This window comes from Lactuca saligna, chromosome 8 (genome assembly GCF_052625555.1).
Source record: "Lactuca saligna cultivar CGN05327 chromosome 8, ASM5262555v1, whole genome shotgun sequence".
Taxonomy (NCBI): Eukaryota; Viridiplantae; Streptophyta; class Magnoliopsida; order Asterales; family Asteraceae; genus Lactuca; species Lactuca saligna.
This window is the reverse complement of record NC_136424.1, coordinates 286,788,502-286,809,919: the sequence shown is the minus strand read 5'-3', so window position 1 is coordinate 286,809,919 and position 21,418 is coordinate 286,788,502. Positions and strand designations below refer to the sequence as shown.

Genomic DNA, 21,418 nt, shown 5'->3' with positions numbered 1-21,418 from the left:
TCCTGTTCCTTGTTTGGTTGTGGACTTAGAGTACCCTGTTGTTTGTCTGAGTGTCGTTTGAATGGTAGTTATATAGTATGTATATGTGTATAGATATAAAAGCTTTTATCTCAGTTTCAACACCTTTGAGTAGCAAAGGTGTACAATCATACTCTGTCATTCAAACAACATTACTAAGTAAACTATAATATGTATAGTTTAGGAGATTACTACTCACTATTTATAGTACAATGAAACATACAAGAGTCAGTTCATACAAGAGTCAGTTCATACATGAGTCAGTTCAAACATACTATAACGAGAAACAGAAAGAACATACTATAATACTATAATGAGAAACAAGGAGGAACATACTATACACTATACAAAGAGAGCATACTATATAATATACAAAGAGAATACAATACACTAGAACAGATATAGCATACTATACAAATACAAGAATACTATAACATAAATGTGAGCCACTACTTCGAGGCATGGCATCATACTGCTGTGTCTCGTTTTGTAACCAGAGTCTCCTGGACTCTATACTGGATTGACCATCCTACACCTTGTTGCTAGCTACAGTGGGACCTGCAGGTCTACGGGTGATGAATGTCATAACATTTCAACGTCTCTGAGCGTCGTGTTTACTACTAGTCGATCAAGCATGGTTACAATCATATCACATTATACCTTAAATAACAATTTATTTAAGGTAGTTGGTACAACAGTAGTTACTATATACAATACTATAATACTTTATTATTTTCCCATTGCATTCACATTATGATATTCTCACATAAACACGTAATGTATAAGACTCTATTTTGGTAATGATAGTCACACTTGGTAAAATACTCACTTTTACAAAGAAACAAACATTCAGAACATTCAGGTCTTGGTAGAAGGCTACACAAATACTTATACAAGACCCAGTTTTGACTTCCCATTAATCCTTATACAAAACCCGGATTTATAACAGTTTTGACTGTTGAGAAAAACTGGTATATGATAGTTTTGACAGTTTTTCAGACAAGGAAGGTTTATAACCAATTTTAGTCATTTTTCTGGTACTCACGAAATTACACCATCTCATTCTCTCTGATTTTCTCTGAGTCTTATCCAATTGAGGATTTGGAAGTACCACCCAAATACTTTGATTTGAAAGTGATTATCACGATTCCCAGATCTCCAAGTGCTATAAAACCATATTTCTAACAAAAAATATTTCAATCATTTTCATTACCCTTGTAACATGTTGAGAAAAGGGGATACTTTCATGGATATTACATGTCAAACAGAACACACATATAAATTATAATATGTATAATTTATGGAACTCTCAAACTATTTACACTAATCAGTTATACAAAGTTTAACGGTATACTCTCGTACAAATACTTTACATTAAAGTATACTAGAAAAAAAAAACATACTATTAGTTCATTTATTTCAAAATGACTTTTCATCATTATTATATACGTAATCGTTGATATGGTTTTTGTGAGACAATGTTTAGTTGTTTATTCATTTAGGCAATACTATTAAAGTCCCGATATTATAACCAGATCTCCGGACAGAGAGCGAGACAAATGTGTATAGATCTATACGGGATTAACAATCCCACACTCAAACTGTTCGCTACAGTTGGGCTATATGCCTATGAGTGAAAAATGTCGTTAACAGTTTCAGCGCCTACAAAGTGTCATATCAGGCCATCTAGTCATAGTATGGTTATAATAACTCACAAAAAGATATGATCAAATACGATTAGTGTATAATTAATTAACCAAAGAGTACAAATACAAAGTATTGGTTTTACAATGATACGATTTACAATATTACATTACAGTTTTACAATTACAGCTGGTGGAGTCAGGCATACTCACTTTTACAGGATTTACAAAGAGTACAATTACAGAACTTGGAAAGCATAAACAATACAGAAAACATTCTTTTTATAGTTTTGTGGTGAACTAAAACTATGTCATACTATTTTATAGTACAACAACACTTATACAAAATGATTTTATGGTATTAAAATTACTTTTCAGTTACAATAGAAAATATTGGATTTTCTGGAACAGTAAACATACTAATTATTCCAAGGAACAGAAAACAGGCATTTAAATATAAATACTTATGCACTCACTCAACTTAAATGTTGATACTCTATTTTCAAAACATTTGTATTCTTAGGGAACCAGTAAACTGGTACATCCAAGGGATTTTTGAGAAGATGGAGCAGTTTAGAGTCATGTCTTCTATCTTTTGATGTATATAACTTTTGATTTCATATACATATGACTTGAAAACCATGTAAAACTTATAATTTATTAATGCAATGGTTGTTGTACTTTGATTACTATGATGCACGTGTTGTGATACTTAACATGACGCCATCCACCCCCGGACGTTTCCGCCGCTATGGTTTGGAGGTGTGACAATTTTGGCAAACTAACTCCAAAATATTTCGCAAGAATAATTTGAGGGCAACTGTTAGGTCTAGGATCTCGGAACTACTATGAGATCCTCAAGTCAAGGGATCCTCAAAAGCTTAGGATCATCAAACCTCAGGACCCTAAATATACTCAATGATTCTGATTGATATTTTTTAATATAACTATAGCGACTATATATTCCATTATCTTTCTCACATGTGCAGAAATAACCAGTCAAAGTCATATTCTCAACGAATAGTCATCACAACCATGCAAAAGACCTGGAGGACCAAGACAAGAAATGACTATAAGTTGATCTCGGAGGATAGCTTTGGACTCTCTCTCTCTCTCTCTTTCTCTCTCTCTTTCTCTTTCTTTCTCTCTCTCTCTCTATATATATATATATATATCACTTTTATTTACCACACAACAAATGATTTATGGCAGTATACTAGCTCTTGTACTCGTACTCATTACCTTTTCTATGTAATCATTCATTTTAATCAATAAAATCATCAAGGCAGGTGATCATTATCACCTCCCAAGGTTTTATGCCGGAGATTATCACACCCCCAAACCAAGGATGGCGGAAACGTCCGGGGGTGGTGGATTTCATGTGTAGTATCATAACAACGAAGATAATAGTGTTCAAAGTAAATACAACCATCACAAATATAATCAAAAAGCTACATCGTAGTACGTGTTCACATATTCTAAAATCAATTACATTATGATGACAAAATGAAATGTTTAACGTCTAAGCGTCCCATCCTTAAAAGTTGTTGTTTATCTGATTTACTGATTTCCTGAGAATATAAGTAGTTTCGAAAAAGTGTCAACAATTAAGTTGGTGAGTTCATAAGCTTTTGAATGTGATGCTAAAATCATTTTCTTTGTAAAAGTGATGTTTGTTCAAGAAAAATCCAATATTTCCCTTATAAAACGCATTATAGTCTTAAAATTTATAGTCTTAAAATTTAAGACCGAAATGTACAAGTATCTTTCCATACTTAAAATAAATTTTATGCAAGTCAAAATCGACCTAAACTTGTTAAATTTAAAAGTAAAACCCCATAAATCTTTTTTTTTGTTAATACACCATTTGAGTTATTATAACCATACTATGACCTAGTCGGCCTCGTAATACGACGTTCTTTAGGCGTCGCCAGTTAAATAGCACTTGTCACCCCAGACCTGCCGGTTTAGCTGTTTCATGCAACTTAGGTGTGGGTTTGTCGGACCCAATATAGATCTATACAAAACTATCACGTTCTCCTTACAAGAAACTCTGGTTACAATTTACAAGACTTTTGATTTCGGAACTTTGGATGTAACGCAAAGCGAATGTCTCACAAATTTATCCATTAACATATTTACGTGAACTGACCTGCAAACCTTTGGTAATGAGTTTGAAATGTAATTGAAACATAAACTATACCTATTATAGTTTAACATAACTGTTGTAATGTATATGAAACATAAAATATATCTATTATAGTTTATCCAAAACGTTTGTAATGCAAATGAACCACATTTATGTGAGTCGAATGTATAGCAAAAATATAACTATGTTTATCATGCCTAATCTGGTATTATTTGTAAGGACAAAGGACTCTTACCAATCAGTGAGTATTTTCTATTATATAATTATACCACAATGGAAAACACAGGTAAAATATGAAACCATCAAATAGTAACACTTTTCTCAACATGTTACTGATGGGTTTTGAACATTCTAACACTTCCTAAGTGTACATGCAACCCTAATAACCTTGGATCTATGTTTGTCTAATTATCATGCAAAGTTGAATTCCGATGCTATATTCCTATCTAGCATACATGGGGAACAATTTTAACTTGAATGATAGATAGAATAACTTACCTTGTTGTTACTTGTGTTCCTTGAAACCTTATGAGCCTAGCACCCCAAGTGTGATGCCTCAAATGCTTCACACAACACCAAATGCTCTTGGAAAAACTTATGAGAGAACACACACTTCTTGAAATCGGCCAAGCCCTCTTGTTTCCTTAGTGTAGCCGATTTTGATGGAGAATGAGATCTTTATATAGTGTTGACACATCTAGGGTTACACCATGTAAACCTTAATGTGTCATGACTCTTCATTTCCATGACCCATGGGTTTGTAACTCCCATGGAGCATCCTATGGGTGAAACCCAACTTGATAATCCATGGAGCCTCTTAGTCCACTATACAAGATATGGATGATTTACATAATCAACCCATATATTTAATTAGTTATCTTTTGATCACTTAATTAATTCTAAATTAATTCTTGATCAAACTAATCAAATAATATTATTAATATATTAGAACTTATAATATATTAATAATCTCCAAGTGTTATTTCTCTCATTTAGTCTATCCAATTGCATGGTGCCATGCAACCCAAATGGACCATGCCGGGTCGGGTCAAGTACATACCAGAAATAGTTATGGAATTAGACACCTTATCCAACAGTCTCCCACTTGGATAAGTCTAATAACTATTACTGCAAGTATGACTTCAGGAACCGATCGACAATCGTAGCTCTTTTCAAGGTTTCTCGGAACTGAGAAGATGATGGTACGCCATTTAAGATAAGTGATCATATAATCCTTTGTTCTAGATATCAGTCGGACAAATACATGGAACAATGTCTTACTTATTGTCCAACAGTTTGTTTCCCGATTTCCGATTTGTTTGACAAAGAACTTAATTGAACACATCAACTTAGTTCTGACCGGGCCCGGTACATAGGTCAAAACAAAATCATCGAGGGGCCCAGATATCAGCTTCTAATCCAAGAAGGAACAGATAAAATTCGAATCATATGTTTGTTCTACCACTCATTGAATTACACACAAGAGCACGATTTATAACATCGAGTTACCAATGCGTTTTCGTACAATCAATGCATAACCAACTTGTAAGTAACAAATCATATCTCTAGGTTTGAAGACTTATATGATATTACCGTCTCACGATCACTCGAGATAGAATTCCATGAAGTGATTCCAGTGAGCGTGGGTTGAGTCCAATGCTCAGAACTTATGAGCACTCATGATTGTTGTAGCCTTGTCTAACACCTTAGACCTTTGCAACCAATCATGACAGTCTTGATTCATACCTACTTCCGACATATGACCGACTGTGGAGGTTTGAATAATATGTTATACCAAACAAAATTATTCTGGAAGTCAAAACATGCAAAAGAAATATAGTAAACGATTGACAAGAGATAGTAACACTTTACTCATAAATAAAACACCTTTTATTCATAATCTAATGTCAATTACACTTTACAAATTTCGAGGTCATCTAACTACTAAATATAATATCATCCTTCAGCCCTATGCTCCGAGCATGCTGGAGATGCTTAACCCGAGTCAGTCCCTTCGTGAGGGGATCTGCTGGGTTCTCATCCGATGATACCCTCTTTGCCATGAGGAGTCCTTCTTCTATTCGATGTCTAATAAAATGGTATTTTCTGTCGATGTGCCTGGATCTCCCGTTATCCCTTGGTTCCTTGGCTAAGGCAACAACGCTTTCACTATCACAGAAAATTTCCATTGGCTCTTTAATAGCTGGTACAACTCCAAGGTCTCCGATGAAGTTCTTTAGCCATATAGCCTCCTTTGCCGCCTCGCTCGCTGCAATATACTCTGATTCACAAGTGGAATCTGCCACTGTCTCTTGCTTGGAACTCTTCCAAGAAATTGCTCCTCCATTTAGGGTAAAGACCCAGCCTGACTGAGAGTGGAAATTATCCCTATCAGTCTGGAAGCTAGCATCACTATACCCTACAACTCTCAAGTCATCACTCCTACCGAGGGTAAGGACCCAGTCCTTAGTCCTTCGTAGGTACTTGAGAATATTCTTTACCGCAGTCCAGTGTGCCTTGCCAGGGTTCCCCTGAAACCTGCTAACCATGCTCAAGGCAAAGGCTACATCAGGTCGAGTACACGTCATAGCATACATGATCGAACCTACAGCCAAAGCATAAGGTACTCGACTCATTTCTGCTATCTCAGCCTCAGTGCTAGGGCTTTGTGTCTTACTCAACTTGGCGTTACTCTGGATGGGTAACTCTCCTTTCTTGGAGTCCTGCATGCTGAACTCTTCAGCACCTTATCCAAGTAGGTACTCTGACTAAGTCCAATTAGTCTTTTACTCCGATCTCTCAAGATCCTTATCCCTAAAATATAGGTAGCTTCACCAAGGTCCTTCATAGCGAAACACTTCCCAAGCCAGGACTTTACTTCCTGCAGGGTTGGAATGTCGTTTCCTATGAGTAGTATGTTATCCACATACAATACCAAAAAGCTAACTATACTCCCACTAGCCTTGACATACACACAAGATTCATCTTCACTCCTAGAAAAGCCAAATTTCTTGACCTTTTCATCAAAGCAAAGATTCCATCTGCGAGGTGCTTGCTTTAATCCATAGATGGATTTATCAAGCTTACACACTCTATTAGGGTACTCGTTGCTGACAAAACCCTCTGGCTGACTCATGTAAACATCTTCAGCCAACTTTCCATTAAGGAAAGTGGTTTTGACATCCATTTGCCAAATTTCATAGTCATGAAATGCGGCTATGGCTAACAGAACCCGAATAGACTTAATCTTGGCTACCGGAGAAAAGGTCTCATCATAATCCACTCCAGGAATTTGAGAGAAGCCCTTTGCAACCAGTCTAGCCTTATAAGTGTGTACTTTACCATCCATGTCGGTCTTCTTCTTGAAGACCCATTTGCACCCTACAGTCTTACGACCTGGTACATTCTCAACCAAGTTCCAAACTTGATTGTCATACATGGATTGTATCTCGCTATCCATAGCCTCTTTCCACTTAGCAGACTCGGGGCCTGCCATGGCTTCCTCGTAGCTGTTAGGGTCATCTTGACTTACTAGTGTCCCATCACTAATAAGTGTCTCACCTTCTGCAGTAATATGGAATCCATAGTAATGCTCAGGTGCACTCCTAACTCTCGTGGAACGCCTCAGAGGTACAGATTCGTCAATTGGCTCAACATGAGTTTCCTCCTCAAGTTGAGGGCTAGAGTTTGAAGTTCCTTCACCACTTGACTCTTGAATTTCTCCAAGATCAATTTGCCTCCCACTGTCTCCTTGGCTTATAAACTCTCTTTCTCGAAAGACTCCTCTTCTTGCTACAAAGACCACATTGTCACTAGGTCTGTAGAAGAGGTAACCAAAGGATTGCTGTGGGTAGCCGATGAAAATACACCTCTCGCTTCGAGGTTCGAGCTATCATGAGTCTCGCGTCTCACGAAAGCCTCGCAACCCCAAATATTGATGTGGTCTAGTTTAGGTACTTTACCAGTCCACATCTCGTGAGGAGTTTTGGCAACTTTCTTTGTAGGGACTAGATTAAGGATATGGGCGGCAGTCTCTAAGGCATACCCCTAGAATGAGATTGGTAGCGAAGCTCGACTCATCATGGAACGAACCATGTCTAACAAGGTTCGATTACGCCTCTCAGCCACACCATTCAACTGCGGTGTCCTGGGAGGTGTCAATTGTGAGACAATCCCACATTCCCTTAGATAGTCGAGGAACTCTGAACTAAGATACTCACCACCTCGATCGGATCGAAGCATCTTAATGTTCCTGCCCAATTGATTCTCGACTTCCTGTTTAAAATCCTTAAACTTCTCAAAAGTCTCTGACTTATGCTTGATTAAGTAGACATATCCATATCTACTGTAATCATCAGTAAAAGTCAAATAATAACGATTAGCATCCCTTATGGCATGTTTGAATGGTCCACACACATCCGTGTGTATAAGGTCCAACAAACCTTCACCCCTTTCACATGAGCCTGTGAAGGGTGACTTTGTCATTTTTCCAAGTAAACATGATTCGCAACTATCATCTGACTTTAGGTCAAACGACTCCAAGACTCCATCCTTTTGGAGTTGGCCTATGCGTTTCTTGCTTATATGTCCAAGACGACAATGCCATAATGATGCTTTATCCAAGTTATTATTATTAGGAGAATCAATACATAAAACATTATTTCCTGAGTTATCTACAATAGATACAGCGTATACACACCATCACAAGGTAATGCTTTAAAATAAAGAACATTATTAAAGAAAGCATTAATCGAACCAACTTCATTATCAAATGAAAAGGTGAAACCTTGTTTGTACAATGCATGAAAGGGAATAATATTTCTTGCCATTTTTGGCGAATAACAACACTTATTCAAATCTAAATTTAACCCACTACTTAGCGATAAAGTATAAACTCCAATCTTGGTGACAGGTGTAACTTTCCTATTCCCCATGATGAAGTTTATTCTTCCTTGCTCCACATTCTCACTTCTTCCTAGTCCCTGCAAGTCACAACAAATGTGAATACCACAATCGGTATCAAGGACCCAAGATTTCGAATGGGGTGAGTTATTAGAAATGATAGTGTAAATACCTGCATGGTTGGGTTTAACTTTCCCATCCTTCTCATCTTGCTGGTATTTTGGGTAGTTCCGCTTCCAATGTGATTTTTCATGGCAATAAAAGCATTCAGCCTCGTTTGGGTCAGAAGAAGGAGTGACAAAACCTTTCTTGGTTCCGCTTGAAGAAGAGCCATCAAGGGTCCTAACCTTGGTACCCTTCGAAGAACTCTTTCTCTTCTTCCCTCGACTTTTCCCGATTGCCAAACCGGAGTGGAGTTTGGAGTAGGAGTGTTAACAACCGACTTCCCCTTAGACCTGATTCTGTGGTCTTGAGAAGTCCCTGAAGTTTGCTGAGTGTGACCTCTTCCTTATTCATGTGATATGTCATGCGGAATTGATCATAGCACGATGGTAAGGAGTGCAAAATTATATCTATTGCAAGCTCCTCAGGGAAGTTCACATTAAGCTTCAGCAATCAATCCACATACCTTTTCATTTTCTGCATGTGGCTCGTGATGGAATCCCCGTCCTTCATCATGGTTGCTATCATGGAGCAGATGATTTCGTACCTCTCTTGTCGTGCACTTTGATGGTATCTTTCCATCAAATCTTGGTGCATTTCATAAGGGTAGAAATCCTCATAGGACTTTTGGAGTTCTGTTGTCATTGTGGCCATCATGATGCATGCTACTTTTGTAGCATCCCTTTCATGTGCCTGAAAGTCAGCGATCTCCTGAGGAGTTGCAGTGGTCTCATCAATCTCCTTAAGCTCCTTGTCGAGGACATATTCTTTGTCCTCGTAGCGGGTAATCATTCTGATGTTTCTGATCCACTCATTGAAGTTGGATCCATCAAAAGTGACTTTCCCACACAAGCTCATAAGAGTAAAGGAGCCATTAGGATTTGAGCCAGAAGCAGCATTGTTTGAAGACATCTGAAGGAAGAGGACAAGATTAGTTTAGATATTAAGAGAGTCCTTAATAAAACACCCAAATGTAATATTAAGGCTAGGATCCAATCACAATATATTATAACTTAGAAGAGGTATGCCGTAATACAAGCTATAACATATTTGAAAGGTAGGTGAATGACGATTCACCAATTTCCACCACGAAAACCGAAATATTAGATATTAGGTTTTATGATTGGTTCTTAGAAATTCCTAGATTCTTTTAGATTCAATGAACTTTTCAAAGGCATGTTTCAATCTCGAGTGTGCCCTCCAAGTTTTGTGACTGGGATACCGAGGATCACAAAACGAGGTGTGAAGTAACCATGCAAATCACTTGGTACCCTTAAAGTTTATCACTCAATCGATGTGCCGGTAAACCACACACGCTCCACCGATACTATAATAAACCTTAAGTCACCCTTTACCTACCTTGTTAAGTCCAAGTTAGTGTGCCGGTTAACCACACATGCTCCACCAACGAATTAGACAAAGTGTAAAGTGTAATTTCATGGATTAGGACCTTATTCACATTTTCCTAAACTAAGATTGGGAATTTAATAAAACATTTAGTTACTTTATAATATTCATCATACTTTGAGTGAGAATTTATAAGTTCTTGTCTTACCCGTTCGGCTAACGACCCTCCACCAGTCAAGCAAGCGGTGGGTGAGAGTAGACACCCATTAAGTCACCATTTTATAGGCAACAACCTTATACCCACCTTATAGACCGGCTTCGTGAATGAGGCGTACTAGAGGTAAGACAACTTTGTTCTTATACATACATACATATATATATATATATATATATATATATATATATATATATATATATATAATTATTAAATCATCATAATATAAGTATAAGGGTTGAATTTTAACTTTTAAAATTCTAGGGGTTGGAACTAAAGTTTTAACTTACCTTTACTTGTTCCAAAACTTGAGGGCAAGTTTTGTAACTTTCAAAACTTTTCATTTCTTGTAACTTATGAGTTTAATAGAGTAATAAAATGAAGACTCTTCATTTTCTAACTCTTGTGTTCTTTTAATGGTTTTAATTCAAGTATGACTCTTGGTTTTCCATAACTTGAGGACAAGTTATGGACTCCATTAAAACACATTATGATCAAGAATTAATCTACCACATAGGTTACAAATAATTCCTATGATCATCTAAAACATCATAAGAACAAGAACATGAATATGAACACATTCATAAATCAAAACTACACCTAAAACTTTGTAATTTTGATAACTAGTTGTTGTAAATGAATTAGCAAAGACATTACACCATCTAAAACAAGTTTTCAAGTACCAAAACAGTTTAGGGTAATGTTTCTAATTCATTTCCAGCAACTCAAGTCAAAATTCTGCAACCTGTCGACCCTACTCGCCGAGTTGGTTGAAGATACACATGAACTCGACGAGTCCCCCCCCCCCCCCCCGCCCCTATAGACTCGACGAGTCCATTCGTAGACAGCAAGATTTTCGACTTTTTTCAACTTTTAAGCACAAATAAAAAGCAAACAAGCCTAGTCTCTGATACCACTGATGGGTTTTGAGCATTCTAACACTTCCTAAGTGTACATGCAACCCTAATAACCTTGGATCTATGTTTGTCTAATTATCATGCAAAGTTGAATTCCAAGGCTATATTCCTATCTAGCATACATGGGGAACAATTTTAACTTGAATGATAGATAGAATAACTTACCTTGTTGTTGCTTGTGTTCCTTGAAACCTTATGAGCCTAGCACCCCAAGTGTGATGCCTAAAATGCTTCACACAACACCAAATGCTCTTGGAAAAACTTATGAGAGAACACACACTTCTTGAAATCGGCCAAGCCCTCTTGTTTCCTTAGTGTAGCCGATTTTGATGGAGAATGAGATCTTTATATAGTGTTGACACATCTAGGGTTACACCATGTAAACCCTAATGTGTCATGACTCTTCATTTCCATGACCCATGGGTTTGTAACTCCCATGGAGCATCCTATGGGTGGAACCCAACTTGATAATCCATGGAGCCTCTTAGTCCACTATACAAGATATGGATGATTTACATAATCAACCCATATATTTAATTAGTTATCTTTTGATCACTTAATTAATTCTAAATTAATTCTTGATCAAACTAATCAAATAATATTATTAATATATTAGAACTTATAATGTATTAATAATCTCCAAGTGTTATTTCTCTCATTTAGTCTATCCAATTGCATGGTGCCATGCAACCCAAATGGACCATGCCGGGTCGGGTCAAGTACATACCAGAAATAGTTATGGACTTAGACACCTTATCCAACAGTTACAAAGTGTGATGAAAGTTGTAAGCTGTTAACTTGTTTTTAACATTTCTACACTATTTTAGAAAAATCACTGAAAAATCATACGTAGATGAAAACTGAATCCGTAAACTCTGGGAGTTTATAAAATGTGTCTAATTTGTTCATAAATTTTAGTATGATTTTTAGATGTCTCTAACTTGTGTGAAAATGTCCATATTCACAGACTGGTCCGAATTCGTAGCTACAGTGATAGGTAGTTTTGTAAAAAAAATCGCCATAAATTGTAGAAAAATCGTATGGACATGTGTAAGTAGTCATTTTAAAGGTATAAACCTGAAATATTTTCATATAATACAGTTTTGAAAACTAAAATGTTTAAGTTGACTAAAATAGTCCGTGAATGGAGTTAAACTTTTCTGATGAAAGCTGTTGGATGAGTTTAGTTATGTTCTTGGTGTTTTAACTTGTATTCTCCCCCCCCCCCCCCCCCCCCCGCCCTCCCCGTAAAACTTGAGAAAACATGAAAATATAGGGGTATGAACTCACCTTGAGTGATTTCAAAAGATGGATGGTGAATAGAAGGAGTTTCCAAGTCAATAACACTTGGGAGATGCTTGAAGATTCGAAGACCTAGCAACAATTATGATGATGTTTGAGTAAGGAATCCACGAATTGAGTGAAGGGATGCAAGATAATCAAGTGTAGGATGAATATACTTACCAAATGTGGAGGGAATGCTCAAGAACAACCTTGAAATCTCGAGATTTATAGAGAGAAAGTGATAGAGAGAATGAACTTTGTTCTTTGGTGGAAAATGAGAGAAATATAGGAAAGAGAGAGGAGTTTCTAGCCTTTGACTAAGAGTATTTCTGGAAAACAAATGGTGGAAAAGGACAATGAAATGACCAAGTATGGTGGAAGGACAAGGGCTGGTCATTGAGTGGGTATGGGGTGGTTGCTTGTGTCATACACTAAGGCAAAGTCAACACTCCACTCATAAATCTTACCTACTAGATTTTATTCTTAGGCAAGGATTTCCCCCAAAATATAATTAAAGTATGAATATTTAGGGTTGATTATGTTAAAATATGAGTTTGGGTGAAAATCCCGCGTTAAAATCACGAAAACGGGGTCAAAACGCTAAAAATATTGAAAACCGGGTAGAAATTGTTGAAATCCGAAACTCAGGGCCGAAGGTGCGAAGGTTTGGCTCCTTAGGAGCATAGAACCGAAGGTAGGGTTCGGTCTCAGTTTTGCCTCTCAGAACCGAAGGTTCTATCTCGGATCGAAGGCTGCAATCTTGGACCGAAGGTCATTCTTGTCAGAACCGAATCTTGTCAGAAGCGAAGGTGAAGTTCGGTCGAGGAGGCTTCTTAGGGTTTCAGCTCTAAGAGGTTTTGGTTCCTTAGGGGAGGTTCGGTTCTTAAGAGGGTTTGGCTCCTTCAGGCTGTTTTTCGCGTAAACTTCCGTTTTCGAGCGGTTTTCATCTAAATTAAGGGTCAGGATGCCTCGAGTGATTATAAGAAGTTGAGAGAGATTTGGGAGAGATTTCACATACTTGGAGAGATTTCTCATTCAGAGAGATATTTGGGAAATATTTCACATGCTTGGAGGGATTTGGGATAGATTTCCCATACTTGGAGAGATTTCTCATTCAGAGAGAGATTTGGGAGAGATTTCACATAGAGAGAGATAGAGTGAAAGAGATTGAGAGAGACTTTGTTTGTGACCTTTTTAAGTGTTTGGATTCGTAACGCAAGGTTTGTACATCCTGTTAAGTCTCGTTATGATTGTTATATGCCCCCGAGGGTTAAGGAATAAGGTTTTATCGAATAGATCCATCACTTGCTCTGATTAAGGTTTAGAATTTTCGAATATGCGAACTTTCCAAGTGATAACTTCTTATTAAAATAGCAAGTTGAACAACTTTAAGCATAAGGTAAACCCTAATATACAAGGGTTAGATGAGTTAACCGGTTTGACCCGTTGACTTTGTTTGACTTTGACTTGACCAGAAATTGACGATTGTCACAGAGATCCTAGCAAGGATCAATGACTTTCCTTGTAAATCACTTTTGTAATCTTGTTCTAATTTCGTTAATCACTTTACTAACAACACCATAACCTCTCATACACGTTGGTTGATATCCCGCTTAGTCAAGTTTTGACCAAAACAGTTGTGTGCATAATACATGTGTATTTATAGTCTAGTCTAAGTAACAATAAGTCCGATATTCCCAAGATCCTCTCAAATAAAAATACACACATTGGTTTGACTTGGTATTCCCAAGTCTTTTTCTTCGTTGTTGAGAATGATTCTTATGTTAACTAATTATGTACATATGAGAAAAAGACTAGAAAAATATTCGTTAGAAGTGTTAGAAAATAATAATAACAATGTTTAGGATCCTAGGAGGTGATTGGGATCCTGAAAGAGCTTGAAGGTCCGAGATTTTGAATAGGGTTGTGGATCTTGGCCCTAACAGGCTCACTCTTATGAAAATCTATTCTTGGGAATCTACCAACATTTTATCTATCTTTTTTCAAAGCCCCTTTTAGAGTCCTCGATTCGCTTGAGAAGATCAGGAGGCGCTTCCTTTGGGGAAGTACATATGAAAAAAAAGAATATTCATTAGGTATCTTGGGAAAAGTTTGTGGTGCCCAAAGACAAAGGCGGTCTCAGAGTTGGTTCGATCTATGCTCTCATCGTTGGTCTAATTGTGAAGTGGTGGTGGCATCTAAAAAGTTGTCGTCTTCTCTTTGGTGCAATGTTATCCGTGGTATACATAAGCTTAAAGGAAAACCAACCCATTATATATCCAATTCCCCGATCATCGGGGTGTGACACCCAAAGTCAGGAAGGCCAAGAAGGAAAGAAAACCCTAAGTCAAAGGGGTCAACTCGCCGAGTCCAGTGCGAAACTCAGCGAGTCCGAGCGGGATCCGGGTTCAGGAGTTAGTGACCGACTCGGCGAGTCGGCTATGGGGACTTGGCGAGTCTGGTCTGAGCAAGGAAAACCCTAAATCCCGGACTTGGAGCCTATTTAAGCGTCTCATTCTCTTCCCTAAGGTTCCTTTACTGCCTCTCTAACCCAGAACACCGAACCCTAAGCCCCATTGTTACTCTTTCAAACTTCTAAGCCATTTTTGGGTGATTTGAAGGAAGAGGGAAAGGGGGAAATCATTGAAGCTTCAAGGATTGGCCTTAGATCCAGAGCTTGTGGAACCTTTCAGAGTTATTGAAGGTACTAAGTCGTTTCCTTCATTTAGATATATTCTAATTATGAGTTTTGGGGCTTTTAAGCCATGCTTATATATTCATATGAGTTAGAAGCCAGATCTGAGGTTGCTACTTTGGATCTTTGCTCATTTTGGCCTGGTGAAGCATAAAGTAATTTCCCTTGAGTTGATTATAGAGCCTCCTTGCCTTAAACCCTAGTTTATGGTGTGTTTAGCCTAGATCTCCTTCTCTACACGTAAAGTTTGCAACTTTACATGAGGAATAGGCTTGGGAAGGGTAGATCTACAATTTGGAGTCCATGCATGACTCAAAAGTCCTCTGCATGTATGAAGATCTGAAGGGACTCGACGAGTCCTTTGAGTGGACTCGGCGAGTAGCATGAAGTTGGGTAGGAACTCGGCGAGTTGGAAGAACAACTCGACGAGTTTGTTAAAGATTGCCTTGGACTCGGCGAGTCTGTTCTTGGACTCGGTGAGTCAAGTCACGAAACCCCAAACCCTTTCAAGTTAAGACTCGGATCAGTGAGTTGAGTGGGGACTCAGTGAGTTGGATAGGTCAGGACTCGGAAATCGGTGAACTCGGCGAGTCAACATGCAGAATCGACAAGTAAGGTTGACCTTGACCAGGACTTGACTGTGACCATAGTTGACTTAGTTGACTTTTAGGGGATAGTTAGACTAAGTGTTGCATTGATATTGGTAGCTCGGGGAGCTAGTGGAGCAGGAGTTCAAAGAGTTGTCGGGCAGCAGCTAGAGGGGTTATCAGCAAGTTCAAGTGCAGGTGAGTTTCCCTTTGTGTGAATGGGTCTAAGGCCACAATGCCGGCCCATGTAGATACGAGTAGGAAGACCCAGGGGTTAGCCCTAGGCACAGCATGCTAGTATGATATTCAGGACGAGGTCCAATGATAGCGGGCGGGTGCCCAAGGAATGGTTTATATGATAGTTTATACTTGTTGTCTGTGTGATACATGTATGTGCCTGGTAGGGAGGTGAGTGTGGGCGAGGTCCCGTATCTCACCAATAACAGAGTGTGGATGGTGTTCCACATCTCATTAGCAGCAGAACAGGGGCGAGGCCCAAGTTAGGGAAAGGGTGAGTGTGGGTTGGGCCCATATCTCACTATCAGTAAGGGCGTGGACGGGGTTCCATGACTCATCAGTAGTAGGACAAGGGTGAGGCTCAAGATACGTGAGGCCTCACGACAAGATTTGTGAGTATATGTTAGCTTATGTGTTGTTATATGCCTATGTGCTATTATATGTTAGCGGGCGGGGCCCAGTGACAGGCGATGCCTAAGTTTAACAGATCTGTATCCGAGCGGGGCTCGAAGCCAGGCGGCACCTGGAGCGGCGGGGCCGTTGTATTGGGCGAGGCCCAGGATAGCGGGCGTGGCCCAACATGTGCAATATGTGGTTATGCGTGGTATCTGGTAGGGTGGGGAACTCACTAAGCTTCGTGCTTACGATTTTCAGTTTTGGTTTAAGGTACTTCCGGTAGCGGAGGAAAGAGCTCGGGGTGATCGCATAGCACACACCATAGATTAGACAGTCTGAGAATGTTTTACTCTGATAACGAACATGTGTTTTGGAAATTAATACTCTGTTTATGTTTTGGAATGATGATTTTTCTTTAAGTAATGTTTTATTAAAAGAATTTTTTTTAGTCTTGAATTTTGGGTCGTTACACGGGGTGTGGAACAACATATCCAAAGCCAAAAAAGATATTGAAAAAATTGATCTTATTTTTTTTTAATATTTTTAAATTGCAATAGGACAATCATGATTGAAGTAGAGAAATTTAGAGACGCGCTCTTACTTCTGATGGTCTGTGGAGTCCCTTAAGGCGAAGATCAATCATAATCCCTTTGATGAGTCCATCCCGATTGTTACGTGGCGCAAAGAAATTTCTATAAAAGTGTTGGGTTTTGTTTGGAAGGCGGTCCAGGGCAAGATACCCTCTGCTGAGGCTCTTTCCTCTTGTGTTATGTCGGTTCTATCGACAACGTGTGGTCGTTGTGGTGATCTCGAGGATGTTAACCATATATTGATCTCGTGACTGTCTGCTTCTCAGGTGCGATCTTGGATAAGCTCTTGGTGTGGTGTTTTGCATTCCCCCTGCTCCAACACCAGTGATCTTTTGGAGTTTGTGATACATTAGGGTAGATGTTCGAAGAAGAAGCTAATTCTTACTATGATCATTTATGGCATTCTGTGGAGTCTTTGGAAAGCCAAAAACGATAGAGTTTTCAACAAGCATGCTGTTTCCGCTTCGTGGGTCTCGGATGAAGTCATTTCTTCTGATTTCTTTTAGGCTATTCACATGGGTAATTTGAGTACTTGTAATTGTTCTAATTGGTATTTCCCCCATTCTCTTGTTTGTAACGATGTCGCTTGCTTGGTTTGGGTTTATTTCTAATGCATTGGTCGTTTAAAAAAAATAAAAAAATAAGAATGCATGTGCAAATTGAGAACTGGACCATCATTTTTGACTAATAAATTAATAATAAATATTATATTATATTAGTTGGATTAAAGAAAGTATGCGAGTTTGAACGGTCAAAAGGATGATGGCAATCGGCAGCCAATGGCATTGACATGTATGATTGATTATTGTTCAACTCTCTCTCTCTCTCTCTCTCTCTCTCTCTCTCTCTCTCCAAAATCATTTACCTCTTCAATCTTCATCCACACACCCACACTTTTTACTTCTTCTTCTTCTTGCATACGCCTGTTACCTCAAAGGTACCTTCTTTTCATCTTCGTATCTATCTGTATCTCAATTGCTACCATATACCAATTCCTTGTTGTCTATTTTGTTCCAGATCCTCATCTCTTATTACGACTTTAATTCTATATGTTTCGAAATTCCTCTTTTAGTTTTAATTGTATATGCTGAAAATTTCTCTGAGATCTATTTTATATTCATCTTTGGAAAATAAATTGCTTTACCTGGGACAAGTCTACATAGTTGGTATTCGTTTTCATTATTGGTTGCTGTGGTCTTTGGGTTTTAGTTACTTACTTTACTTGGTCACATTTCAACCGCTGAGGTAGACTAGATTCCTCATTCATATACTGTTATATTTTCTTCTTCAGCTGTTTTCGCTAGTTAAATCTAAAAATTTCGCATGTAAATTGTAATCGATACTCTTGAATGACTTGGTTTTCTGTTTGACAAGTCCGTGCTTCCTGTATGCAGGACCTTTTTCCTTGCCTAACTTTCCATAACACACCCCACCCATGGCGTCGGTAAGTGTGGTACCTGCATCTGGAGTAAAAGAACCCAGTGGAAATACAGTTGCCGCTGAAAAGTTGCCTGATGAGATGAATGACATGAAAATTAGGGATGACAGGGTTAGTCTCTTAGAGTAGTTTCTTGTTGTTAGGATACGACTATTACTATACCATCAAACAATAAATTTCATTTCTGGATTCTCACCATTAATTAGGAAATGGAGCCTGCAATAGTTGATGGCAATGGGGCAGAGACAGGGCATATAATCGTGACAACCATTGGTGGTAGGAATGGTCAGCCAAAACAGGTAACTTTATTACCCTTCCCTTACTACTACTAAATACTAATTATTAATTAAGACCGAGTGATCCAATTGTTGTCTCCAACATTACTTCAGACAATTAGTTACATGGCCGAGCGTGTTGTTGGGCATGGATCATTTGGAGTTGTGTTTCAGGTAACTTTTTTTTTTTTTTTTTTTTTTTTTTTGAATTGTTAGTTATTGGAGTGAACCTAAAGCATTGGATTCCAATTCCAGGCGAAATGCTTAGAAACCGGAGAAGCTGTTGCCATTAAAAAGGTTCTACAGGACAAGAGGTATAAGAACCGAGAGCTACAAACCATGCGCATATTGGATCACCCAAATGTTGTTGCCTTGAAGCATTGTTTCTTTTCAACCACAGAAAAGGAGGAACTCTATCTTAACCTTGTATTAGAGTATGTCCCTGAGACTGTGCATCGTGTTATTAAACACTACAACAAGATGAATCAAAGGATGCCCATGATCTATGTGAAACTATACAGTTATCAGGTAACATAACACTTTCTTCCTTTGAATCTTTTAATGTTGAACTTCAGTTATCTCAACCTCCTACTAGAGAATGTCTATGAGATTATGTTCAACTTTAGCTGTATGATCGCTAAGCCATTTTCTTTGATTATGCTGCTGCAGATTTTCAGAGCCCTGGCCTACATTCATGGTAGTATTGGAGTGTGTCACAGGGACATCAAGCCTCAAAATCTATTGGTATGCTTCTCTACATGTTTGAGAGCAATTTGGTTCAGGTTGATTGTAGATTTATTTGATCATTTTGTGTAGATAACTCAAGTGTCTATGTTTCTCCTTAACTCTAACAGGTAAACCCACATACCCATCAGGTGAAGCTATGCGATTTTGGAAGTGCAAAAGTTTTGGTGTGTGCCAATGTTTATATCATAAGATATGATATGTTTTTACGTTGATCTTTGTGTTGCATTACATTTGATGTGTTTTTGATAGGTAAAAGGAGAGCCAAACATTTCTTATATTTGTTCGAGGTATTATCGAGCACCTGAACTAATTTTTGGGGCGACTGAGTACACCACCGCGATAGATATCTGGTCTGGTGGATGTGTTTTGGCAGAATTGCTGCTTGGACAGGTGGGAGGGTCTTTCAGATTCAATTCAAGAACTATTTTTTATTTATTTAATAAACATCGTATTTTTATGACCTGAAAGCATGTCTCTCTTGTAATTTCAGCCTCTTTTCCCTGGTGAGAGTGGAGTTGACCAGCTAGTGGAAATCATAAAGGTACGTATTGAAATTATGTAAACTAAACTGAGGTGAAAGACACATTTTTCGCCTTGCAACAACGTCAAATGCGTATTATATGTATATGATATGACTCAGAAACAGTTGGTTTTAAAAGCATTATTTATTTGTTTGCTGTTTGGTGATGTATAGGTTTTGGGTACCCCAACAAGGGAGGAGATAAAGTGCATGAACCCCAACTATACAGAATACAAATTTCCCCAGATTAAAGCTCACCCATGGCATAAGGTAGGTAGGTAATTAATTTGATGTCACAACCCCTGGCATGGCCTAAAACATACATACAAATACAATAATATTCTCAGATATTCCATAAGCGGATGCCTCCAGAAGCTGTTGATCTTGTCTCAAGGCTCCTGCAGTACTCCCCAAATCTTCGAAGCACTGCTGTTAGTTGCATCTATTCTATTCTGTTCTAAATATTAAACATATTAAATATTCTCGAGACTAAGTAGAGATTGTTATTGTTGACAGTTGGAGGCAATGATCCATCCATTCTTTGACGAGTTACGTGATCCTGCTGCTAGGCTGCCAAATGGGCGTTTCCTTCCACCACTTTTCAATTTCAAGCCCCATGGTAATAACGATTTGGTTCTGTTTGATTTTTATTTTTTTATTTTTATTTCAATTTCAAGGATGTTTGTGGTTTTTGTAGAGCTGAAAGGGGTGCCTGTGGAGATGGTTACCAAGTTGGTCCCAGAGCATGCCAGGAAGCATTGTGCATTCCTTGGTCTGTAAAAAAAACACAAAAAGGAAGGATACCTATGTTTCTTCATTTGTTCCTTGTAGTTGTGTGCCTGCTGTCTAGAGATGTAAAACCTAAATGTTATCCAATATCAGTATGCTATATGCTATATGCTATGCTGACCCTCCTTGTGCAAAGTAAAAAGTAAATGTAACCCCCTATATTCATTTTCATTCACTGCAACTGCTCTCTCGCTCTCTCTCTCTCTCTCTCTCTCTCTCTCTCTCTCTATATATATATATATATATATATATATATATATATATATATATATGTATGTATGTATGTATGTATGTGTGTGTGTGTGTAAAGCTTCCCCAGCTGGTGTAATAAAGTCTGTGATCTCTCTCTCATTAATTGATTGTATTTTATAAAAGGAAGTTGGTTTTGTTGTTACAATGGCTGTTACGTGAATTGCATTGTTCAAATGAAAGGTTGTAAAAGAAAGGAAGGGATGTGTTTGTGAGGTTTAATTAGTAGCTGTGTTTTGATTATCAGATGCCAGGGTTT

The 21,418-nt window shown here is 38.1% G+C and overlaps 1 protein-coding gene across 2 annotated transcripts; it reads left to right on the top strand.

The window, feature by feature from the left end:
• The first annotated feature begins 17,915 nt into the window (after positions 1 to 17,915).
• LOC145009061 (shaggy-related protein kinase alpha) lies at positions 17,916 to 21,085 on the top strand. Of its 2 annotated transcripts, none has more exons than XM_078967720.1 (13): positions 17,916 to 18,078; positions 18,536 to 18,690; positions 18,786 to 18,878; positions 18,969 to 19,028; positions 19,110 to 19,382; positions 19,524 to 19,598; positions 19,709 to 19,765; positions 19,851 to 19,991; positions 20,092 to 20,142; positions 20,296 to 20,391; positions 20,469 to 20,552; positions 20,638 to 20,740; positions 20,819 to 21,085. In XM_078967720.1, the coding sequence occupies exons 2-13, from the start codon at positions 18,577 to 18,579 to the stop codon at positions 20,899 to 20,901; spliced, it is 1,230 nt and encodes a 409-aa protein (XP_078823846.1). In that variant the 5' UTR covers positions 17,916 to 18,078; positions 18,536 to 18,576; the 3' UTR covers positions 20,902 to 21,085. The 2 variants fall into 2 exon arrangements, with proteins under 2 accessions (XP_078823846.1, XP_078823847.1); XM_078967721.1 differs by lacking the exon at positions 17,916 to 18,078 and adding an exon at positions 18,143 to 18,386.
• The last annotated feature ends 333 nt before the right edge of the window (positions 21,086 to 21,418 follow it).